This window comes from Anolis carolinensis, chromosome 1 (assembly GCF_035594765.1).
Source record: "Anolis carolinensis isolate JA03-04 chromosome 1, rAnoCar3.1.pri, whole genome shotgun sequence".
Classification (NCBI taxonomy): domain Eukaryota; kingdom Metazoa; phylum Chordata; class Lepidosauria; order Squamata; family Dactyloidae; genus Anolis; species Anolis carolinensis.
The window spans coordinates 163,715,468-163,742,297 of NC_085841.1; the positions used below are offsets into that span (position 1 = coordinate 163,715,468).

The following is a 26,830-nucleotide window of genomic DNA, read 5'->3' on the forward strand; positions in this document are numbered from 1 at the left end:
CTGGGTAAAAGTTATTTCTTCTGAAGTAGCCTAAGACATCTTTTAAAAATGGGAGATGGGGTGAATTCTCAAGTGAATTCTGCAGGTCCCTTTACCATTTAAAATTTACAGGCACAAATAACTAATTCAGAGTTTTGCATCGCTGCAATTTTATGAATCACACTATATTCTGTATCCCATACGCATATACATAATTGATACTTCATTTAAGCTCTCAAGGCCAAAGGCAGCTGTTGGTTTTCTTAGCAGTGGACTGGTGACCCTGAACATTGCTTGAGTGATCCTCAAGCTTCTTTAATATTCAGACCCAAACCCAGAATGGGTTTAGCATTCTATGAAGATGCATTTGGACTCCTAATTAAGAAACCTGGGCCCCTGAATCTCTTCTAATTGACCAACTATATGTTCTACACCAGTGGTTCCCAACCTTTATGCCTCCAGTTGTTTTGGACTTCAGCTCCCACAGTTCCTAACAGCTGACTGGGATTTCTGGGAGTTGAAGTTCAAAACACCTGGAGGCCCAAAGTTTAGGAACCACTGTTCTACACTAACTTATATACGAGGTGAGTCTAGGATGTGCAAAATTCTCAAACTTTTCATAACTGGCAGGAATGTGAAATGCCTTTGACAGCTCCTGCCCACGTAGCATCCTGCTGCCTGTGAGCTTCTGTGCTGATGGAATATATCTGCAACCTTAATTCCTCTGATGTGTAAATGCTGGCGTGGAGAGGCATCCACATGTCTCCAGAATAATTCTTCAATATGGCATGCAGAAGGGGTTAAGGCAGCGTTTTTCAACTTGGGAGGTTGTGAGGGAAGTGTCAGAGGGATCACCAAAGACCATCAGAAAGCACATATTTCTGATGGTCTTAGGAACCCCTTTGGCAGGGAAGGCTGGATGTAGGTGAACTACAACTCCAAAATTCAAGGTCAATGCCCACCAAACCCTTCCAGTATTTTCTGTTAGTCGTGGGAGTTCTGTGTGCCAAGTTTGATTCAATTCCATCATTGGTGAAGTTCAGAATGCTCTTTGATTGTAGGTTAACTATAAATCCCAGCAACTAAAACTCCCAAATGACAAAATCAATCCCCTTCCAACACCCGCAGTATAAATTTGGGCATATCGGTTATTTGTACCAAATTTGGTCTAGTGAATTAAAATACATCCTGCATATATTATTATTATTATTATAATCTTATATATATATATATATATATATATATATATATATATATATATATCCATAATAAAAGCAAAAACCCGTATGTGTGTATGTGGCACAAATGTCTGCTCACACAGACAGCCTCCGGCCTCCACAAACAGGCTATAATTCCCAGGGTTAAGAATCTAGCAAGTCACTCTTTTCCACTGACATTGTGGTTACAGCGAGCGCCATGAACATGCAGCCCAGCCCCTGCCAATGTCTTTCCCAAACACTACAGCCCACCAACCAAGGAATGCTTTCATTTGGGGACCATTTCATCCTACATTTTGCTTTTTCTTCCACCACAGGCAGGCATCCCAGGGTTCTCCATTGCTGTGGAATTTGCATGGCCCCGCCCACTGCCCTTCCCTTTCCAATCTCTCTGCATAACAAACAGAGCAGAACTGAGCTGCAACTAAACTTACTGGAAGAGTTTAGGGATTGACTCCACATGGTGGAAGTTGTAGTTCACCCTGCATCAAGTCAGAGCACTGTCACTCCTACTGGGGAATATAGAGGAGTTGTAGTTCACCTACACCCAGAATGCAATGAACCCAAACAATGATGACTCTTGGCCAAACTTGCCATGCAGACCTGATATGCCCAGATTTGACTACTTGTGGGTTTGGAGGGGAACTGGACTGGAAGTTGAGGAGTAGTAGGTACTGGGATTTATAGTTCACCTGCAATGAATGAGCACCACACTTGGCACACAGAGCCCCCATAACCAATACAACATATTGGACAAGTTTGGGGAAAAGGGAGTTATAGTTCACCTGCAGCCAGATAAACACTGACCCCCCACCAACAATGCACTAGGACCACACTTCACACAGAAAAGCCTCATGACCTACTGAACATACTGCAGGTATTTCTGGGAAGGGGCCTTGATTTTGGGAGTTGCAGTTCACCTCCATCCAAAGACCACTGAACCCACCCAATGACGAATCTAGACCAAACTTGGCACACAGACTGAATATTGCCTGCTATGGATACTGATAGATATTTCGGGGCAATTGCCCCGGGAATCTAGAAATTGCAGTAGCTCACCCCCATCCAGAGAGTACTGCACCACACCTGGTACACATGCCCAAAATGGCCAATTTATAATACTGGCAGGGTTTCGGGAGGATTCAGCCACGATTCTGGGAATTGTAGTTCACCCACTCCAAACAGAAAACCTAACATTAAAAGACAAATAATACCATTCTCAAATGACCCGGGCACCGCCGGGTCCCCAAGCTAGTGTGTGTGTGTGTGTGTGTGTGTGTGTGTGTGTATGTATATATATATATATATATATATATATATATATATATATATATATATTACATATATAACATGTAAATCCTATTTACATTATGATTCATAACAGTAGCAAAATGACAGTTATGAAGTAGCAACAAAAATAATTTTATGGTTGGAATTTTATGGTTGGAACATGAGGAAGTGTATTAAGGGGTCACAGCATTAGGAAGGTTGAGAACCACTGGGTTAGAGAAAGCAAACCATTCACTTAGCACAAGACACGCACTGCTCCAGTGTAACTGCAGGCAAGGTTTACATGGCCTGTGGTGAACTTGAACTGGTCTCAGAGATGAACCATGTACAAGGAAGGTGCAGATGTAGAAATATACTGTGACAGGTGGCCTCAAAAAAAGGCCATGGAGGCAAACACGATCCACATGAGAGTTTGCTATACTGGCCACCATGAGATATGGTTCCTTGCAATAACCCTAAGTATGCTTAATTGCTCAGACAGCATATTATTCCTGTAACCATGCACAGAAAAGAAAGCACACAACATCAAAGATTAACAAGGTATACAAAGAAGGCATCTGGACCTGTTGGAGACAGTTGACTCAATGCAACTCAACAATTTACTGTCCCCTTCCCATCCTCACCTTATCAACATTTTGTTGCTTTTATTGTATGGTGCTTTAAAAAAAAATAGCTGGTTCTTCTATGCCTTTCTAAATGATCATGTTAACAATTCAGTTTCCAACATCAATATTAAATAATACAGCCTGAAATCAACAGTGCAGTAGCATTTCTGATTAACGTGAAACTTGAAATGGTATATTGGAATAAGAATTGGTTGGTCTTTTTAAAAAATGTGTGAAATCTACAAAACAATCAATCTGTGACAGACCCCCCAAACATTAATGTGTGCCCTGTCAGTATTCAGAAAACATGCCTGACATCTTTGCATGAAGTGAAAGCTGAATCCAATACTAAATTGGAGCAGCATCAAGAAAGCATGACTTCATGAATACTAACATCATGCTCACATTTGACAGCTCTGAAGTGTGTTCTCTCCCCACTGCCTGAGGATTCATCAGTAGGATTACGGTCATGGGTCAAACAAATGTTAAGTTCCCAGGTATTTCCCTGAACCGGTTCATGTTTCTTTGAGATGGTAAGTTAAAACCCCCCTGATAAACAATGACCACAACATTAATGGGGTTTGAATGTAATAACAAAACAAGCAGAGACTACATTTATTTATATTTGACACATGTACAGCCAAATATAAATTTGGCGGTGGCACAGTTGATTAAACCGCTGAGCTGCTGAACTTGCTGACCAAAAGGTCACCAGTTCAAATCCGGGGAGTGGGGTGAGCTCCCACTGTTAGCCCCAGCTTCTGCCAACCTAGCAATTCAAAAATATGCAAATATGAGTAGATCAATAGGTACCGCTCCGGCAGGAAAGTCCACAAGCAAAGATGTATATAGCAAAACTTGAGCAAAAATACAAAACAAGAACAAAGAAAGCCTCCAGGATACTTGAATGCAAAACCAAGGCTTGACTTGAAATAAGAACCAGAGAACTCAGGCTTAGCTTCTTCGTTGAATGCTACACTGCCTGAACTAACTCTTAGGTAAACAACTTGCCAGTAAATAAACACCCATGAAGTCATTTTGTTTCCCATGAAATCTCTCCTCAACTTTCCCACGCAGGTTCTCTGACTGGAGCTGCCTATTTTCTGCTCTAATCTGTAAATGAAGACTTTTGTTGGCCTCCATAGCTCTAGGTGTCTTTTCCTGGGAGTCTTCCATATCACTTCGCTCTTTGCCTGACTCCCTAGCTAATGTTGCAGTTTCTGGCTTCTCTAACTGACCTTGAAGTCCTGCACTTTCTGAGTCAGGTTCTTCCCAGAGAGAACTATCATTTCTCTGACTTGAATCTTCCTCACTTTGTGCCTCAGGAAATCTCACAGGGAATCCCACAATTTCTCTAAACCATCACTGAACCCATCAGCCTCAGGCTGTACTACAACACTATGGTTCATCTGAAGCCCCTTCCTTCTACACTGCCATATAAAATCCAGATAATCTGCTTTGAACTTGATTATATGGCAATGTAGACTCATATAATCCAGTTTAAAGCAGATGTGTATTATATGATTTGATAATCTGGATTATATGGCAGTGTAGAAGAGGCCTCAGACAATCTCTCTAGAAATCTCAGCATCTTCCAGCAAAAGTCTGTGACAAATGTTGACCATGAACTCAAGCTCAAAGACCTGGAGATTCCTAAAGAGAACATATTAATCAAATTCATTGATCATTCAATCCCCAAAAGTGAACCTTATTAATGCAGAGGGACAATTGTATAGTTTGAAAGTGGAGAATGAAATGACAAAGCATTCTCTCAACCATTTTAGGAAGATGACAACAATTTCTAGTTTCTTTACATAAGGTGGTTCCTGTTGTTTGTTCTCACCATACTTTGCTTTGCCACAAAAACAGGGAACATATTGTCCTCCTGATTTGGGGGGATGGCATCTCCCATTCATCCATCACCACTGGCTATTTTAACTACAGACTGATGAGAGCTACCAACAGGTATCATCTGAACGACCACACATTTCTCACTCATTATTTCACATTTAATTTAAGGCTTACAATTCAACACTGTGATTGCAACATTCCCCCACCCTGCTACCATAAGGGTCACAATTTGCTACTAAAGAGAAAAGCTTTTAGGCAGTAGGCTAAGCTAACTACATTATGTAACAACATTTGAAAAAAATTCTGTTCCTGGTTTGAAAGTGTAATTCCTGTTTAATTGTGCGGTAGTTACTCTGAAAGTAGTTGTTATACTCCAGAAACTTCGTTTTTGGGACTGTCACAAATGATGTTGAATTGGTTGAGACTCGATGAGAGATTCATTGAAAAACTATAGCAAAATGTGCTGCAGGATATTCTGCAAAACAAAGGTTTTGCAGTTTAATAAACTTTCCCCATGTTTATATGATAGAACCAATCAGGAAATAGCATTTATAACCCAGGAACAAAAATCATGTTATATAGTGTTATTTTGGGGGCTTTCCCCCTCTTTGCTGCTAGAAAAATTAAATAAAAGATAAAATATTCAAAGCCATAAAATATTCAAAGCAAAATACATTTCTAAACAAAATCTTCAATAAAAAGCTCACAAAACAACACCCAAATATACTATATAAGCAACAATGAAAACATATTGAGCGAAGAAACCAGAAAAAGAAAATAATTTTCACAGAATGTAAAACCCATCAAAGTAGCCTAATGGGTTTTATACATTCCTTCAGTGTGACCACAAGAACCCCTGAAGATTTACAGAGCAATTTTATTTAAGGCCTCATCCACACTGCCATATAATGTGGTTTCAAACTGTATTACATGGCAGTGTAGATGGGAGCCTTAGCTAACTAGGATAGCAGGGAGATTCAGGGAGTCGTAGCAACCACTTTTGGCCTTGCGTCATATGTATGAGTAAGATGTTTATATCCAGCTACCTTGAAAATTAATTGCCATAACTTTCTGGAGATACAAAAAGTTGAACAGAAATCCGGCCTCACATACAGAAGCAGATGCTTGCTCAGTTGCAAAGAGACTAAAAGGCAGTCTCAGCAGATCGGCTAAAAATATCTCTGCTTTGTGGATTCTGCACTGAGAAACAGAGAAAGCTTGGGAGCCAAATATCAAAGGATGCTGTTCCATCTAGACAGCCTAATGAATAACTATTTCTTCTTAGCCACCCTGATCAATGATTCAAGGGTGCAACTCTGTGATTATATAAAGCTGGTGCATTTCCATTGAATGTCAGTTTTCCACCTCCTTTTTATCTGAGTGCCATATCCCAGTTTTTAATGGAATTGCTGTTGTTCATCTGAAGGCAGCAGTTCTCAACCTGTGGGTCCCCAGATGGTTTGGCCTTTGACTCCCAGAAATCCAAACAGCTGGTAAACTGGTTGGGATTTCTGGGTGTTGTAGGACAAAAACAATTGGGGACCCAGAGGTTGAGAACCACTGATCTTAGGTCTTTTTTCTCAAAATTAAATAGATGGTATTTACTAAATTAAAAAGATTATTAAATAATAAATGCATCAAGAAAAGAAGCACATGGGGGTATGAAAAACATATTAATTATATGATCCATCTTGCTTCCAAGGAACCAACCCAGGGCAGTCCTATTTTATTCTCACAACCCTGTGAGGTAGGTCAGCCTGAAAAAGACAGATTAACAAAGGACATGCAATAAGCTTCAATGCTCAATGGGGATTTGATTGTGAATATCCCAGGTTACAATCCAGCATATTCACTGTCTTGACAAATGTGGACAATTAAAATGTTTATTATCAACAAAAGCACATGTACCTATGGAACCAAGCTACAAATCAGACAAATTCTTGTTCACATTTTAACTTAACCACAAACTCACTTAGGACTTTTCCATATTGCACAATTATAGTAGTTTGATTCTACTTTAATTACCATGGATCCATTCTAGAGAATCCTAGGATTTCAAATTTGGAAAGGTGCTAGAATTGTCTGGCAGAGATGCTAAATAGCTCATAAACCTATAAATCCTACATTTTCACGGGATGCAATTAAGGCAGTTAAAGTAGAATCAAAGTGCCATTATTGGATAGTGTGAAAATGCTTTCAAGGGGGCCACTGTCGCCCAAGCTGCATCGCCAGCAACAGAGGAATATTCATGCTTGTTGTAAGAATTAAGCGTATAACACTGAAATGTTCATAAAACTGTCACACTCATCAGTCATACAACCATATGACTTCTGGACCAATTCAGTGTAGCAGTTAAAGGTATCAGACTAGGACTGGAAGACAGAACTTGCTCCACCATTAATTATGTAGATTGTTCTAAGCTTTTAACTCACAAAAGTGCCAGATAACAAATGAATCCCATGTCATAACAAATTAATTGGCTTTAGAACACTTTCTTAAAAGTTGGTGGCTCTTCCCTTGAGCGATTCAGTAGAACAGAAGTACCTGATGAGATAAATAGGGAGGAAATGCATCATGAGGAGCTGCTGCTTCATTTTGAATATTGAGACAGAAAAAGTTCTGGAAACACTGTAAAAAGTGGCTCTCAACCTATGGGTCCCCAGATGTTTTGGCCTACAAGTCCCAGAAATCCCAGCCAGTTTACCAGCTGTTAGGATTTCTGGGAGTTGAAGGCCAAAACATCTGGGGACCCGCAGGTTGAGAGTCACTGCTGTAAAAGAATAGCTTGAAAAGAACTGAAGGGGCGTGTGTGTGTGAATGCTGATAAGAAATGGAATTAAAGAAATTAATTATTTCATTTGCCCCAAACTGCCATGGTCCTTGCTGTGTGTCAGGCCTGCTAGGTCTGAAAGTTGGTGTGGTGGTGGGAGTAGATTCAGACTCTTCAATTTTCATCCTGATTTTATTCAAATATGCAAAGCAAACACATTTCTTCAAACCCATCCCAATTTTTTCCTTTCTTGCTTTTCCTTTTCTGCTTTTCATCCACCCCATTCAGTGGGTCACACTATTTCAGAAGAATGTGAGGTTTGAGTTATTAGTCTGAAATCAAAAATAGCCATTTATTGAAAACTATGTTTGCCACAGCTCTACAGAGAAGAAAAGGAACAGCTGTAGCACAGTGGTTAGCTGCAGAAAAAGCTGATCAGAGGGTTAGCAGTTTGAAGCTGTGAGTTGGGGTGAGCTCCCGACTGTCAGCCCTAGCTTCTGGCAACCTAGCAGTTCGAAAGCATGCAATGTGAGTAGATCAATAGGTAGCGTCTCTGTGGGAAGGTAAAAGGGCGCCCCAGTCAGACATGCCGGCAAAAAGATCGAAGATGTCCAAGGACAACAGGCTTCTCGACATAAAAAATGGAACAAGAACACATTCCTATGGCCGGAGTTAAGCAGCGCCTCCAGACACCAGAAATGAAAAGAAAAATGCCTTTACCTTGTCTGTGTATTATATGTCGTTGTTCGTTGTGAAAAAAGGCATTGAATGTTTGCCTATATGTGTACTGTAATGCAATCCGAGTCGCTCCAGGGAGATAAAGTGGAATATAAAGTGTATTATTATTTGAAACACAACAAGCTGAGTCCACAGCAGACACTCTACTGGCTGTTGTATTGGATGATGAAGATGATGATGATGATGATGATGATGATTATTATTATTATTATTATTATTATTATTTTCCACTGAACCATCCTTTACAGCTCATAAACTTCCTGATTCTTGGTAAATTAACTCTCCATAGTTTCTCTCTCTCTCTTTCTTTCTTTCTTTCTTTCTTTCTTTCTTTCTTTCTTTCTTTCTTTCTTTCTTTCTTTCTTTCTTTCTCGTTCTTTCATTCCCCAGCTCTTCCATTCTGCTTTTCTTAGCCATCCCTTTCTTCAATGGATTGCACACTCTGGAAGCTAATGTTTAAGAAGTTAATTAATTTAATAATAACTGAACTCAAGAACCAAATTAAATTATGAATGTTAATCTTCATTACGTAATGTCCCAATTTCTAATGTTTAACATTACTGGATTAATTTTCAAAGCTCTGGGAAAGATGCAGTCTCAAATCCACACTTGGCTGTAAAAGTTACTGGGAGACCTTGGTTCACCTGATGTCTCTTGCTCTAGCCTACAGGGATGCTATACAGCAGGACAGGAGGAAAAGAAAACATTACACAGGATCTTGAATTACCTAAAGAGAAAATAGGAGCATGTATATATGTATGTACTGCATATACACACAAATAGTACAGTCAGTCTTTTAGCAACAGTACATCCAAAAAGAACTTAAATCCCCACTGACATTCATTAACAGGAGCATCCATGCCCTTCCCATGTGTCATACAGAAAGATGTCTCATTGCCAGCGAGTCCACTGAGATTTAAATATGAGCATTTGCATTTTAAAAGCTTGCCCCATGGTACTTTAACATTTCCTTCATTTATTATGGCATGAGCTTTGGGAAAACCTGTCTCACAAAATGCACAATGTGGAAAAAATACCATTTTCCTAAAAGAAAGATGTATTTGAATCAGGCCATCTAGGCTATTTTAATGCTATATATTACTAAGAGCAAAACACTGGGGATTCTTGTATATTCAGCAGGACCAAGACACTGGGGGGAAAACCCATTCTCTTTCAGTCCTTAGAAAAATCTAAGCAGATCTTTAATAGCTGACATTAATCCACATAGGTCCTCTGAAATGGATACTACCAGCAACAGGTTTCATTTATTCTGTATTTGAAGGACTTCTTGATTTTAGCAGTATGGCACTCAATACAATTCAACGTCACAGATCAGAATTTAATTTCCTGTTTTGTTTCTCTGTTCAATATATTTCCAATGTCGCCTGCAGCAACATATAAAGCTGAATTCTACAAGAAAGCTAATACTCTCTGAAAAGGATCCTACATGAGCATCAGGAAGATTTCATCCCCCGCAAAAAGAATCTTCAGATTCTTATCTTGTTTGTTAAACTACAGTGGTTCTTTTAAATTCCAGCTGAAATTGGTTCCTGCAGGACCAAAGACAGCTTTTCTCAGAACTCAACATGAGTGGAGATTGCAGAAACTGAAAGAAAAAAAAATCTGACTGTGTCAAAGAAAAATTCTCTTTCTCAAAAAATGAAATTTAGAACTCCTCCGGGTAATTAGTTCAGAAAGAGAAGACAGTAGAAGCTGGAATTTCATCCACACCCTCTTGTTCTTGTCCTCATTAATCCAGTTAATCTGCTCAGACTATTCAGCACCTTTCGGTAACGCTGACTATGACTACATCAGTGGTTCTCAACCTGTGGGTCCCCAGGTATTTTGGCCTACAACTCCCAGAAATCCCAGCCAGTTTACCAGCTGGTGGGATTTCTAGGAGTTGAAGGCCAAAACATCTGGGGACCCACAGATTGAGAACCACTGGACTATATGATATACCTCTAGAACAGCTGTAAGGAATGAGAATTATAGCCATTGTTCCTCTGTTCTCTTCCTGATTTAGTGGAAGATTCCAGAAGCTTGAGCTCAAGTCTAATGCCATGATTCCTGGAAGATATGTCAGGGATTCATCAACCTTGGGACTGGCATACAAGGAGATGCCAACCTCCCAAGATTGGGCTAGGAGGAGCTGATTCCCACCTCCTCAGATGACTGAGCAAAAGTGAACCACCAAAGACTCCTACCTTGTTTCCCCAAAAATAAGACAGTGTCTTATATTAATTTTTGCTTCCAAAGATGCTCTAGGTCTTATTTTCAGGGGATGTCTTATTTTTTCATGAAGAAGAATTCACATTTATTGTTGAACAAAAAATGAACATTTATTATATACTGTACAGTAGTTGTCATCACAAACCAGCATAACCAGACAAACTGTGAATCCTATCAAGAATTTCTTGTTACTACCATTATTTCCATGTACAACAATCCATGTACATACATTTACCAAACCTGCATGCTCTGGTGTTCTGTTTGGCAGGCATGCTTCCAAACACAAACAGTGCTAGGTCTTACTTTTGGGGGAGGCCTTATATTTAGCTATTCAACAAAACCTCTACTAGGTCTTATTTTCTGGGGATGTCTAATTTTAGGGGAAACAGGGTATGTAATTGAACAGAAATATCCTTAATTATCATTGTTTTTCTCCTACTGTGTTGATAGTACTCAGATTGCTACCACCTTCAATGGGACAATGATGATAACAACAGTGGTAATTCTTTTAATGCAACATGACTTTCCATTGTTTTGTAAAAAAAAACATAGCTACAAATAATGCAAACACCTGCCTGGCAAGTGGTTCTGGGGTCCCTGTATGATGTTCCACAGGGCTCCATGTTGTCTCTCATTCTCTTTAATGTAGGGATAGGTAAATTACCCCAGTCTTCCCACTAGATGAGTTGGGAAAGGAACTATTTCTCTCTGACATTCCTTCTCTGTTCAGCATATATTTCTCAGGCCAAGGATTCTTTCCTCCCTTCCTTATTATTGGCACCTAGGATTGGTCTGGTAGCATCAGAGAAGTGCAAGAAGAGAGCCAAAGGAAGAACCATTTCTTGTTCTGCAAATCCCTATCCCCCTGGCAGACTCCAAAGAGCATTACAATTTACAGAATAAGTGGAGAATGTGTAACCTGAGAGACGTCCGTTGTGACTCCCATTTGTTGTTTTTGTTATATACCTCCAGATAATTTCTGATTTATAGCAACCCTAAGGTGAATCTAGAACAGGGTTTTCTGGAGCTTGAATGAGTGACTTATTAAGGATGACTCAGTAGGATTTCATGGCCAAGCAGAGATTCAAACTCTGTTTTCCAGATCCATAGTTCAGCATTCAAATCATTCTACCACACTGGCTCTCTTCTAGGCAGCATACATAGTAAATAGCAAATGATGGCTGGAGACTTATTTAGAGAGTTGTGTTATTCCCCATCCCTGATGTAACCAGAGAAACTTTGAGCAAAGAACATGAAATAAATCCTCAACAGGATTAACAAGAGCACTGATATTAAAGGAGGAAATATACATATATCATAGTACAAATTATCTACAGACCAACTAAGAAAATCCAACAAATGCTACACTCAGCAAAGGACAAGACGGGCCCTCTCACCTCTGCAGGAGTCTACCGTATACCTTGCAGCTGTGGACAAGTCTACACAGAGACCCCCAAACGCAGCATTGCCCAAACACACATCAAGGAACATGAAACGCACTGCAGATTGATTCAACCAGAGAAGTCAACCATAGCAGAGCACTTGAGGAACCAACCTGGACACAGCATAGGATATGAGAACACAGAAATGCTGGACCACTCTAACAACCACCATGTCAGACTACACTGACAAGCCATTGAAATCCACAAGCATGTGGACAATTCCAACAGAAAGGAGGAAACCATGAAAATGAACAAAATCTGACTCCCAGTATTTAAAAAACCTCTCAGGACAGTAAATAAAGAACAATGCTCTGAAAACAGGAGAATTCCAGACATAAAACAATCAGGGCCAGCTAACACCTCCCAACAAAGGATTCCCCCAGGCAGGAAGCAGCCAGGCTTTGAAGCTGCAAGGCCATTCAATGCTAATCAAGGTGACCAACTGCAACATTCACACTTGCCTCCAACAGACAAGAGTTCTTTCTCCCACCCTGGACCTTCCACAGATATATTAACCTCACTTGCCAGCAGACCTCACAACCTCTGAGGATGCCTGCCATATATGGAGGTGAAACGTCAGGAGAGAATGCTTCTATAACATGGCCATACAGCCCGGAAAACTCACAGCAACCCAGTGATTCTGGCCATGAAAGCCTTCAACAACACATTATACAGGTTTTACAACATTAACATTCAAGATTGAAATCAGTCTTTTTATCAGTGTGCTTAATCCAAATACAAAATCCAATTTTGCATCTGGAAAGTGACAGTTTAGAAATCATGTCAGATTTCAGCGTGCAAAAAAGCAATGCAAAAAAATACCTTTGCGTCTGGGAGCCCAGAAAATTGTGTAAACATTTCCTTGAGAGCCCTCTGGTGGGCATTTCTTTCATGTGTGGTCATATTTAAAAGGGAACTAGTGGGACCAGATCCATAATAATAATAAATAATAATAAAACTTTATTTATACCCTGCCACCATCGGGGCTAAATCTCGGGGCGGCTTACATGGGGCAGAGGCCCAAACAACATAAAACAAAACATAGGCAACATAATACAAACCACACTATAAAAAGATAAAACAGTAATAGAATATATCAATTAAAACAAAAATACAGGATAAAAAATTGCATTTAAAACACATAAATGGTAAAATCTTAATAAAAACAGGATAGATGATTAAAAACCCTCTGGGGCAGATTAAGTAATCTGCAAAAGTATTTATTTCTATCAATGGTGATTGCCACCACTACAGTTTAGTAAATTCATGTTCTCAACATTTTCAAATGGAAGAAGTTTCGTGAACTTTTTCTTCAATATGTATTGATGTTATATGTCTAATCTGTGGATGTATTTTGATCTGTTGTTCCCTGATCCCAGGAGCTGTGGGTAAGGAAAAAATAGTACATTCCTACTTCTACTACTACTACTATTGAATAGATCAATAGGTACCGACTTTGGGGGTTGGTGCTCATCTCCATTTCTGAGTCAAAGAGCCAACGTTGTCCATAGACACCTCTAAGGTCATATGTCCACTGAGCTCTTGTTTGCTCTCACAGCATATCATCCACTGAATGGGCACATGGATGTGCCAAAATAAATTAATTGGAGAGACCGACTTTTAAAAAGAATGATTTGCAGAATAAAAATTAATGCAAGTGGAATTGCTAACCATGCTGGATAGTGTTTATAATAAATATATATGAAGTATAGTCCTGGATTAACTATCCTGTCAAATGTAAAATTCCTTTGGCTCTTACATAGAGCAGTACTCCAATCTTAAGGAAAGCTGAGTTAAGTCAGCTACTAAATTTCAAACCAAATGGCACTAATGTGTTGTTGAAAGCTTCCATGGCCAGAATCACTGGGTTATTGTGAGTTTTTTGGGTTGTATGGCCATGTTCCAGAAGCATTATCTCCTGACATTTTCCCCACATCTATGGCAGGCATCCTCAAAGGTTGTGACGATGCCTGCCATAGATGTGGGTGAAACATCAGGAGAGAATGCTCCTGGAACATGACCATACAGGCCAGAAAACTCTCAGCAACTCAAAGTGGTGCCAGCTTTCCAAATCTCTGTTCTTTCCTACACCTTTGTTTCCTTGCCCCTCTGGGTTCAGTCTATGGGGGCACCACATCCTATAGGAAACCACTGTTATCCTCACGCTGACCATAAATCTGTATACCTACATTCTTTTCTCTACATGCTTTTCTATGCAATGGATTGCTCTGATGTAAAATGACAATAAGGTCAAGGAGGTATGCTTGGAAGCTAAGCAGTGTCTGAAGGAACTGAATCTGCCAAAACCATGTGATACGGCAACACAGCAGCTATAAACAAACCTTTCACCCACCCATTTCCAGTAAAGTGAGCGGACTTAGGAAATCTGTCTTTGAAGAAACAGTTGGTTTGTTTAGTAGCTTGACTGAATATCCCACCATAAAGCCTGCCACCAATGAGAGGTCTGCATCACAAATTTCCTATACTTTATGGTCCCAAATTGGGTTCAAAGCATAAAGCACAGCTATGAGCAGCTGGAGACTTGTACACAACTGCACAATGAAAATCTACTAATAAGTGGCAGAGCATGGAGTATTGTATTTTACTGTCTAGGTAGAAGCTGCAAGTTGTAGTTTGACAACTTAACATAGACAGAGATGGTCACTATCTGAAGAGGCACACCTTCACAAGTGGTTCCGTCCTGGGCCCGTTTCTGTTCAACATCTTTATTAACAACTTAGACGATGGGTTAGAAGGCACGATCATCAAGTTTGCAGACGACATCAAACTGGGAGGGATAGCTAACACTCCAGAAGACAGGAGCAGAATTCAAAACGATCTTAACAGATTAGAGAGATGGGCCAAAACTAACAAAATCAAGTTCAACAGGGACAAATGCAAGATACTTCACTTAGGCAGAAAAAATGAAATGCAAAGATACAGAATGGGGAATGCCTGGCTCGACAGCAGTACGTGTGGAAAAGATCTTGGAGTCCTCATGGACAACAAGTTAAACATGAGCCAAGAATGTGATGCGGCAGCTAAAAAAGCCAATGGGATTCTGGCCTGCATCAATAGGGGTATAGCATCTAGATCCAGAGAAGTTATGCTGCCCCTCTATTCTGCCTTGGTCAGACCACACCTGGAATCACACTGTGTCCAATTCTGGGCACTGCAATTGAAGGGAGATGTTGACAAGCTGGAATGTGTCTAGAGGAGGGCAACTAAAATGATTAAGGGTCTGGAGAACAAGCCCTATAAGGAGCGGCTTAAAGAGCTGGGCATGTTTAGCCTGCAGAAGAGAAGGCTGAGAGGAGACATGATAGCCATGTATAAACATGTGAGGGGAAGCCAAAGGGAGGAGGAAGCAAGCTTGTTTTCTGCTGCCCTGGAGACTAGGATGCTGAACAATAGCTTTAAACTACAGGAAAGGAGATTCTACCTGAACATCAGGAAGAACTTCCTGAAAGCTGTTCAGCAGTGGAACTCTCTGCCCTGGAGTGTGGTGGAGGCTCCTTCTTTGGAGGCTTTTAAGCAGAGGCTGGATGGCCATCTGTCGGGGGTGCTTTGAATGCGATTTCCTGCTTCTTGGCAGGGGGTTGGACTGGATGGCCCACGAGGTCTCTTCCAACTCTATGGTTCTATGATTCACCTCTCACCTTGCCTTTTAAAAATATGATGTGAATGCCTTCATGCAGCAGTATGAAGAATGCCTTCAAGGTGCTATCTCGGCCTACAGAATGAGACATTGGAAGTAAAGTGTTCCTGGAAAGCACCCATACTACCATAGCTGCACAGTGATTGCAGCCACCATTTAAATTAACTTAAAATTCAAGTTATGCTTTAATAGAATTTGCTGTCATTGTGACAAAATGATAACGGCAGCACTATCTGAGATGAACACAGATATGTTGCCCAGGGGCTAACAACACCAAAAAAAAAAAAGAAGAGGAAAAAATCTTGAAGACAGATGGTGTAAGAAGCTACATGCCACTTGTTAGTTCTTACACGGAAATTCCTTCTACAGAGGAGCATCACAATCTGTGAATGACATTAACAGTACAGTGTTGACAGGTGTGGCAATGCACAACACAGATGAGAGATATGCAAAGTATGGAAGCTTTCTGTGGCTAGAGTGGTGAGAGGACAAGGGTCAGAAGCAAGGCACTTGGCTGCTATAAAAAAGAAATTGTTTTTCAAGTCCAGCAAATCTATACCACCAGAGGAGAGAAACTAATACTGTACTTCTTTAAAAATATGAACACGATCATATGTAAGAGTCAAAGGATTATTACTTATGACAAGCAAGGACAGTTAACCCAGAACTAATCTAGGACAATAAGAAAAAGAAACAACTCCTCTGTACAGTGGATTGCTCTGGTGTAAAATTACCATGAGGCAGAAGCAATAAAACTATTTTGGCTGCCTTTGTAAACATTACTTAGAAGGGAAAGACAAACTGTGGATCACATTTGCAATTCCAGGCAGCACCATACAATACAAGGCAGTGAAATGTTAATATCTACCTCTGCCAAAACACTAGAAAAATTATAAGCCTGTGTGTGATCAGCTCAAATGTCTTTAAGGCTACAGCAGTTGGTTAAGCAAAGGACAATGCAGAAAACTAAAAGAGGGAAATTAACTTATTTATTTATTTAAAACATTTATATTCCGCCCTTCTCACCCTGAAGGGGATTTAGGGTGGAGCGCAACATATATTCGGCAACCATTCCATGCCGAGACATAGAATAACTATAAATATACACAAACATTAAAATCAGTTATATATACACTTTAAAATCAGCTGTTTTTGAAGCTTTGGCATTTCCCTCAATGCCAAAGCAGCATCCAAGGAGTGAAGAAGAGCAGGGCACATGGAGGGAGGGAGGGTGAGTATTGTATGAATTTACAGATGATCACTCAAAGAACTATGGTTACAGGTAAGCAACCCATCCTTCTTATTTGTGGTCTCTGTGACTCACGCAAATGAGAGATGGGAATATCATGCAACACAGGAAAATGGCATGCCTTTCCCAAACACAGCCTCAGCCTTGAATTTTGCATCTATTGTGGGTGATGAAGATCAATGGCTGCGAGTGACTATGTAGTGATTCCTCAATGCCCCCCAGTGAAACAACTTTCAGAAAGGCAGATGACATTGCAACAGCTCTAGTGAAACATCTGCATATACGAACTGGGGGCCCTTATTTTGAAAGCACATAGGTCAGATGTATGGTAGAAGTGACCCAGTTTGGGAAACAGTGAGAGAACAGTGGCTGTCCTTTCTTGTCAGAAAAGGAGTACAAAAAAAGTCTCTGGGAGCTGTGAAAGGTAGTAGTTCTGTCCATATGAAAAGCTGGCACCTGCCTCACGTCCAGTCAATTAATAGTGCATTTAATGTTTGAAGTGGAATTTCACGCCAGCGTTGTCCGTAGACACCTCCAAGGTTATGTGGCTGGCATGACTGCATGAAGTGCTGTTATCTTCCTGCTGGTCTACTCACATTTGTATGTTTTCATGCTAGAAGGCATTATTCACAGCTCCCTAGGTTGGATGTAATGGGGTATTTGGATTGAATGTAGCCTTCTGGCTTATTTCTTCATCCCCTGGAGGAAGGGAATTTTTATCATGTCAGAAATGACTTGAAAACATATTGTAAGTTTATCCATACCTCTGAGGCTGCCTGCCATAGATGTGGGCGAAACATCAGGAGAGAATACTTCTGGAACATGGCCACACAGCCCGAAAGACATATAACAATACTGTAAGTCGCTTATAGTGTGAGAGAATTGACCATCTAGAGACGTTGCCCAGGGGACGCCAGAATGTGTCACTGGGAGGCTTTTCTCATTTCCCCACAAACTAGAGCTGACAGATGGGAGCTCACCCTGTCTTGCAGATTTGAACCAGCAACTTTCAGGTCAGCAACGCAACCTTCAGGTCAGCAGTTCAGCCGGCACAAGGGTTTAACCCATTGCACCACCCTGGCTCCTGGATGATGAGATGAACCACAAACAAAGGGGCTATGAGCCTAAAGACTATTCATTCTAGGTTCTTCAGCAAAGATGTGATAAATAAGAACATATACACCTAATTATATTAGCAGAACGAAAAGGAAAATGTTGCCTCAGATACAAGTACAATTGTGTTTGGTTTGTTACTTACTGTTAAGAGACCTGAGTTATTTAAATCCTGTCAGACTAGATGGGGAACAAAACTACTAGATGGGGAACAAAGCTACTAGACTAGATGGGAAACAGAGCTGAGTTTGACACTCCCGGGACCTGAAGGTTTTTTGTTCAATAAGTCAGTTGTCTGAATAAATTTTGTCATGTCGCAAAAATCAGAGGTCAAACAAGCCATTTTTAACACTAAAAATCTTGCAGTCCCTCCAACTGGAATGTTCAGTAGTCATACTGGCAGGTGTCTCTGGGAGTTATTGTTAAAATAAACACATTTTCTAATATCTCACCAAAATAATGATAACTTGTTTTACATACAGAGAGAAAATAGGTTCATGGTGTGTTTTTACTGCTGTCTATTCCATTAATGAATTATCTACTGGAAAGCTTATTTTTAAGCTGAATGTAATAATACCAGCTCAATGGAAAAGACAGGCAATGAAACACAGCAGACAGACAGAGAGGACAATCACAGCTTAGAAAGTGATGGCTGGACACAACCATTGCCAGGAATGAAAAAGGGAATGAATGACTCAGCAAGCTGCTCAAAGTGACACAGGAAAAAAATAACATTGAGACAGCTCTGTAATTGAACTAAAAGCCACCATAAGACCATTTCTGCACCCTTTTTTTTTAGTTTTCATTCTTTATTCATAAGTTACTCAAGTTCATGTAGATATACATACAGTAACTTGTACCTATGGTTTTCCTTGCTGGCATTCAGAGGGGAAATGATCACTCTAAAAATTTGCTGAGTCCTCCAAACAATTCTATGGTATACTTTTCCAGGAGTTACTATAGAGCTGCTTCAGAGAACCTAGCCAATTCCTAGAAATTATACCTCTCTCCAACACAAGTTTATGGTGTGCTGGGACAAAAAGTAAGCTAATTTAATGGTGTTTGGTTGTATTTGCACTTAAAGGTAACCACAATCCAGACGGGAACATCTCCACTGTGGGTATAGGGGTCTTCCTGTAGATCAGTGGTTCTCAACCTGTGGGTCTCCAGTTGTTTTGGCCTACAATTCCCAGAAATCCCAGCCAGTTTACCAGCTGTTAGAGTTTCTGGGAATTGAAGGTCAAAACATCTGGGGACCCACAGGTTGAGAACCACTGCTGTAGATCATACTCTTGGCTGGCACATTTTCTTCGAGGCTCCAGTTACACAGACTCCGTTTCCCCTGCATGGCTTGCCCCAAAAAGGGAAGTATCTGTAGAAAAAAAGAGTAAAATTGTAACTGCTAGTTTACCTGTGTCAATTGATGTAGATGTCAGTGAAACAAATTCATCTACAGAGCTGGGAATCTCGCCCTTCCTTCCTGGGCTAGAGATTAACGCAAAGTCTTCTGCAGTTACAACACATGGGATGTCCAGCAAACTGCTTTCTTCAGACTGGCAGCTTGAGGTTGCTCTACTTTCTTCCATTGCAGCCCTGAAGCAAAGGTTAAAAAATGTTTTACTTGTGACTCGCATTTCACTTTAACACCAATATTTTTAAGGAAACAAATGTCCTACGAGAAACAAAATCAGATGAAAAGTTTTGCCACTTTTTCTAAAAAGGGAAATCAAAAAGTAAAAAAGGGAAATCAAAAAGTTTCACTGGATTCTGAACTTTTTCATACAAAGGTAGGAGCCACCATGAAACACAGATTGCATTGAAAACTCATTGAGAATTTTGCATTTGTTTCCCTGGTCCACCCTATCAACAGAGCCAGTTACCATACACAACACTTTCCCTTTTTTATGGGAGAAATGATGCAAAAACAGGGCAAACTGAATCAGAATATTAAGTTGGGAAGGACTGATGGGTACAGACATACTTTCTTGGCAAACCTGCTTTAAAATATGGAAATAACTTTTCTGAATATCCAAAAGAGACTTAGGCCCCTTCAACACAGCTGAATAAAATCCCACATTTTCTACTTTGAACAGGAAAACATGGCAGCGTGGACTCAGATAACCTAGTTCAAAACAGGTATTGTAGGATTTTCAGCCTTGATATTCTGGGTTATATGGCTGTGTGGAAGGGCCTCCAGTAACCTGAATATAGTTTTTCAGAGTTTATATATATCTGCATGAGTCGTCCTCATGTTGGTCAATATGCAGATATAGATTGAGTGTCCAACAAAATGTAACAGTGAGGAGTGGTTCCTATTCTGAATTCTACCTGCTCCACTCCTTTTCCCCCACTTGCCTCAGTTTCCCACCTATCCCCACACCACTTAGGTCACTCTTCCTTTCATGGTCACAGAGCATGCTCAAACACTGGATTATTTGGGGGCCTCCTCTGCCCTTTGTGTTGTACTTATGGGGATTTCATGGTTCCCACAAATCTGCTGAGTTCTCCCCTTCTTGCGTATGGATCTTGTGTATTTCCAGTCTTCAGGAAAGAGGGCAATGGCTATCTAAGCAACGGCATTCTCCCCTAAAGACTGGAAATACAGGGAATCATATAGAGTCCCTTCGGGTGAGAAGGGCGGCATATAAATGATGGAAATAAATAAAATAAAATAAATAAATAAATGTCAATGTTGTATAGTGTTTTGAGCCATTCTGTCATGAAAACTCACTGAGCAAATTTGGACAGACCACTCTCTCTGTTTGAGAAGGCCACACTGAAAAACGTTTCTGAATAAATCTTGCCAAGAAAAGGTTGGAGATTGGAGTTGATTTGAAGATACACAAGAACAACAAGACAAATGCCAACAATATGCCATCAGGCCAGAAAGAAGAGGGCATTGGAAAACCCCTTTTTAGTAGATAGTATCCACATTTGAGAATAATAATACAGTAAGACACCCATAACCATAGAACCCATATCTGCAGTTTCATGTACACACACTCGGGGAAAATGATTTCTATAGGAATTTATTAGATCCTTCAGGTGATTCTACTGTATGCTTCACCCAAAAGTAACCACAGACTTTCTTAGAATCTTTGGATCCTCCAATATAATTATATGGTATACTGGGACTAGACATCAGGTTATTGAATGGTATTTGATTGTGTTCATGATTTCAGATAACTGTTCTCCAGCCAGGGACATATTGAATGTGGATACAGGGGTCTTACTGTACTTGTCACTAGATTAGAAGGAATGCATTGCATCTACACATATATTTTGGCTTGCCACTGTGTGTTACTAAAGGAAGTACTCCCAAGCTTTCTCACAAGAACAATTTTATATTTACAAACTGCACGTACAGTACCTATTCTGTTAAAGTTGGGTTTTTTTCCTACCAGTTTCAGATTTATGACCTTGGTGCCTTTTCTGAAAAATCTTCTTACAGAATACTGTTGGGCTTGTTCTTTGCATCGGATTTATTAGTTAATGCCTCACTATCAGTTTTCCGATCAGAGAGAGATCGGTTTTCATGACCTAGAGAACAGAGGCAAGGTTAAAATGTTCATAAGAACGGTTGCTATGTCAGCTGGGAGTGGAGGAGCATGTTGTTCTCGCACAAGACATTTCTGATAACTGTAAAGATGTGATTTCTCAGAAATTAAGAATATCCTTCATAGGAATGGGATCCAAAGTTCTATTATCAGGTTCTTCAAATTAGTCTCAGAGAAGAGGTAAAAAATATTGAGGAATCAGCTGTTCATCAGAGCAGAAAATACTGTACTAAATGTATTAATAGAGCCAGCGTGGTATAGTAGTTTGAGAAATGGACTACAACTCTGGAGGACAAATCTCCACTCAACCCCCTTCTACACTGCCATATAATTCACATTATCTGCTTTGAACTGGATTATGTGAGTCTACATTGCCATAAAATCCAGTCCAAAGCAGATAATCTAGATTTATATGGCAGTGCAGAAGAGGCCTTAGCCACAGAAACCCACTCTTAGAAAAAGGCAATTTCATATGGTTTCCCCATTTCTCAGCCCAAGCATTTCCTCAAAAGAACATCAAAGGAACCAAAAAAATAAAATCTTAAAACTCTAGCTGCATTTCTCAAGCTTAAGTATGCACTTACTTTGACAGTCCCGTGTTTGATTCAACAAAACCACACTTGTGTAATGATTCAAGCCAGCTGTAAATAACCATGGAAACATGACTGTTTACTCCTTATCCACTAATTTCAACCTCCAGCTGGTCAAGCAAATAGAAGATGAAATCAAGTGTCAAAAGATTGAGCTGGGATTACTCAGACAGTGGATTTGGTGGAAATCTAAATAGGACTTTTTAAAAGCGTTCATCATGTCATGCCCCCAATGTTAGTGACATTTCAGTCGTTCTTCTACACCACTGTCAGGGCAACTGAGCTTGCCAAATGTTCTGGCAACACCTGTCCTGCAAATCCCCTTCTAAGAAATCTGATCACACTCTTCGGAATGAAATAAACAGACGGAGTAAAACCCGTTCCTCAAGAGATGGCATGAAGTCTTTCTGAAGCAGCTGCATACTTCTGTTCAAATATGTGCCTTATTTCTCTAGAAAAAAGTTCACCATTTCCCAAAAGAAATCAGAAAATAACAGCCTGCTGGATTTGGTTTTTACTGTTCCAAACTGCATCCAAGCCAAAAAGACTCAAGGAAGCCCTATACCGTGAAGACAGATGCTTAGGCTTCGTTCGTGACCCACTGACATGCTGTCCTTCAGTGACATCTGACCGGCCAACATATTGCCAATAAAAACATATTGCATTTTAACTAAAAATGTATACAATAAGACCCCCATAACCACAGAAGCCGTATCTGCTGTTTCACTTCCCTGCACTAATATTCATGGTTTTATGTTACCATTGTCCAGCCAGGGACGTATTACTTGCAAATATGAGAGTCTTACTATATAAGATGGGCTGAGCCTGTCTTTCTGATGTCTTGTTCCTATGCAGCTATAGAATCATAGAGTTGGAAGAGACCTTGTGGGCCATCCAGTCCACTCCCTGCCAAGAAGCAGGAAAATTGAATTCAAAGCACCCCTGACAGATGACCATCCAGCCTGTTTAAAAACCTCCAAAGAAGAAGCCTGCACCACACTTAGGGCAGAGACTTCCACTGCCGAACAGCTCTCACAGTGAGGAAGCTCTTCCTGATGTTCAGGTAGAATCTCATTTCCTGTAGTTTGAACCCATTGTTCCACATCCTAGTCTCCAGGGCAGCAGAAAACGAGCCTGCTCCCTCATCCCTATGACTTCCCCTCACATATTTATACTTGGCCCTCATCATGTCTTCTCTCAGCCTTTCCTTCTGCATGAAGTACTTAATGAAGGTACTCATCCTGACATCTATCCACTTTCAAATCTTTCTTCTCTGAAATAGCAAGATAAGAAAAGTATAATAAAAATAAGGATAATTCAGATTTGAAGGTTACACCAAGGTTCACCCTGACCAATTCTGCTAGTGGGGCACGATCAAGAGTGCTATGAGGCTTTATCACTATGCAAGAATTGCTTTTCTTTTTCTTTTCTTTCCTTCTTGCTTTTCCTTTTTATCTTTGCCCTTCAGTCCAGAAAAGATGAAGCCTTGGGACATGGCAGACACTACTGATCACATGCCCTAAATGCCTGTTTTTACCACTGAATTAAAGGTCTGTGATATGGGAAGCTGTTCCTATGGTTATATCTATGTCATAGGTGTAGAATGCAGACAAATTAAGATGGAATACAGTATATAACCCATATACTGGTCAAACCAGTGCCCACAGTTTCTCCTACTCACATTTGACAAAATATGTCCTCTAGAAATTGTTTAGGCCCTCCAAATGATTCTATGGTACGCTCACACCAGATGTTTCCAAATAGGTATAGCAATAATCCATGGCTTCCTGGTTCAGTAGTAAATTCAGGAACCGTATCCCTCGCAGATACAGGGATTGTTTTATATTTGTCTATTCATGTGTTAGTCACCCCTAGACCACTGCTTCTTAAACTGTGGGTTCCGACTTCCAAGTGGGGTCCCCTTAGTTCAATGTTGAGAACACAAAAAATTGGCAACAGTGAAAGGTTTCTGAACGCCACCCATTTAGACAAATCAGTTAGCAACAATGTGCAGTGTTTACGGTGGACTCAGCAGAAAATTATTCAGCTGCACTAAAAAGAAAATCAGCCTGTTTAGCAAGACTTGCAAATGCTGATTTATCATTAAATGCTTGATTACACTACGTAACCAAATTTGAAAAAAAATTGTTCTTGGTTTGAAAGTGTTCTTTCCTGTTGAAAGTAATTGTTGTACTCCAGAATCTTTGTTTTTGTGGTTATAAATGTTATTTCTATGTTGGTTCCATAATAAAAACATGGAAAAGGTTTATTAAAATGCAAAAACTTTGTTTTGCGGAACATCCTGAGCATATTTTGCTATAGTTTTTCAATGAATATCTCATCCAGTTGAATTGGTTGAGACTGGATGAGATATTCATTGAAAAACTATAGCAAAATGTGCTGGAGAATATTCCGCAAAACAAAGTTATTGCAATTTAATAAACTTTTTCCATGTTTTTATGACAATCAATTAGGAAATGACATTTATAACCCTGGAACAGTTTTTGAAGTTTAATTTAAAACTTCTCCATGTATTTATGATAGAATCAATTAGAAAATGCCATTTCTAACCCAGGAACAAAAATCATGTGACATGTTTTGATTACAAAATTTTTTATACTGAAAGACCTGTGATCGTGAAACATTTCTTGAGCGGAAAGGGGTCATGAACAGAAAAAGTTTAAGAAGCCCTAGACCACAAAGAAAGACATGTTTGCAATTTCAGCAGATGAGTGGGTCAATGAACCCCAAAGGACCTGATAAGGACTGCTGTCCTCTGCCACATGATGATGATGATGATATTAATACAACCACTGTGTTCGCAGTTTTTAACCCACAATGATCTGAGCTTCTATGCCTCTAGAAATCTCTTTCAGAAAGGAAAGGTCTGATATAATTTATGATTTTCTATGCTGGCACTTCCAGCATGGGCCACACACATAGAAGGGTCACAACCTTCCATGGCCGCCTCTTCTACTGCCAAAGAGCAATTACCACCACAAACTTCTTCCTAAAGCAATACAAAATCCCCTTCTTTGTTCGAATTGACTGGCCACATGTACTGTACTCTGAAGAGAAGAAAAACAAGTCTGCACAATAATTAATCTGACAACCCTTTGTGGAACTGCAAATAATAATGGTATAACAGTGTGATCCGCTTGGTTACTTTTCTGCCCTGCGGCGAACCTCTCACGGGGTTTCCTTGGCAAGATTCACTCAGATTGCATCTACACTGCCATATAATCCAGTTTCAGAATCCAAATTAACTTCATCAACTTGGAATATATGTCAGTGTTGACTCAAATAACCCAGTTTAATGCAGTTCAGGCCCTATCTACACTGCCATATAAAATCCATATTATCTGCTTTGCACTGGATTATATGGCAATGTAAGCAGTGGGCCCTTCCGCAGAGTTATATAACTCAGAATATCAAGACAGAAAGTGCCACAATATCTGCTTTGAACTGGGTTATCAGAGTCCACACTGCCATATTTTCCAACTCAAAATCAGAAAAGGTGGGATTGTATTCAGCTGTGTAGAAGCCTCAGATAATCCAAATCAAAGCAGATTATCTGCTTTGATCATATAGATTATATGGCAGTGTAGATCCAGCCTCAGTCTGCAATTCAAACTGGAACACACAGCAGTGTAGATGTGGGATTTCCTCTGGGGCTGAGAGAGTGTGACTCACCCAAAGATCACTCCCTGGTTTCCAGGGCCAGAGCTCAGTGCTCAAACCAGGGCACCATGGGGACTAGAGATGTACACATTTCTGATCTGGCTGAAACATATGAGACAAAGCCGTACTGTACTGGTGTCATCTGGATGAGTAGCCTTTCCCCGTTATGCAGCATTAAGATAGTTGCAGAGGAAGTCCCTGCGTTCCCTCCCTGACGCATTCCGCTTCCCCCCTCCCCCCAAAATGGGAGTTGGTCTCTTCCTTCTTCTGGCGTGACGCATGACTCACTCGGAGCGAACCAAGGCAAACGGGGGGGGGATCCTCCACGAGATCCAGGCAGCCTCTGAACGCAGCTGGCGAATCCCGCGTTGGGTTTTCCTTTTGTTTTTATGGAAGGTGCCTCCCACTCCGGAAGCTGAACCCAATGGCAAAGCCCCTGCAGATCGGACTTCCTGTGTGCTTCTGTTGCACAGGACATCATCGAGTTTATAGGAAGTCGGGGGTGCATCTACACCGGGGAACGAATACAGCGTGACGCCACTTGACCTGCCATGGCTCGGTGCTATGGGATCCTGGGATATGTCCTTTTTCAAAACCTGCATAGCCTTCTCGGCCAAGGAGGGCTCACCAAGCTGCAGTTCCCAGGACTCCATAACTGCAGTGGTAGTTAAAGTGGTTTCAAACTGCATTCTTTCTGCAGTGAAGGTGCTCCCATGGTTCCATCCTGTAGAATGCTGGGATTTGCAGCTCAGCCAAGGGCCACCAGAACACTTATGGTATCTCTCCAAACTACAAATCCCAGAAGTCCATAGGATATTTATTTATCGTGCCAGAAACGAACCAAGGGTACAAGTTGTA

At 40.4% G+C, this 26,830-nt stretch overlaps 1 protein-coding gene across 2 annotated transcripts in view; it reads right to left on the reverse strand.

Annotated features, from left to right (window-relative positions):
• The window catches only part of LOC103279528 (shieldin complex subunit 1), a 48,968-nt gene extending 22,328 nt beyond the window's left edge, over positions 1-26,640 (reverse strand). The window contains exons 1-2 of one of the 2 annotated variants that reach the window (XM_016995809.2): positions 26,261-26,640; positions 19,556-19,737 (exon numbers count right to left, since the gene is read on the reverse strand). In XM_016995809.2, coding sequence (XP_016851298.2) covers positions 19,556-19,737; positions 26,261-26,625 — 547 coding nt within the window. In that variant the 5' untranslated portion in view covers positions 26,626-26,640. Of the gene's footprint in view, positions 1-19,555; positions 19,738-26,100; positions 26,230-26,260 lie in introns of those variants that run through there. The other variant, XM_008115180.3, reaches the window with a different exon arrangement.
• Between the last annotated feature and the right edge of the window lie 190 nt (positions 26,641-26,830).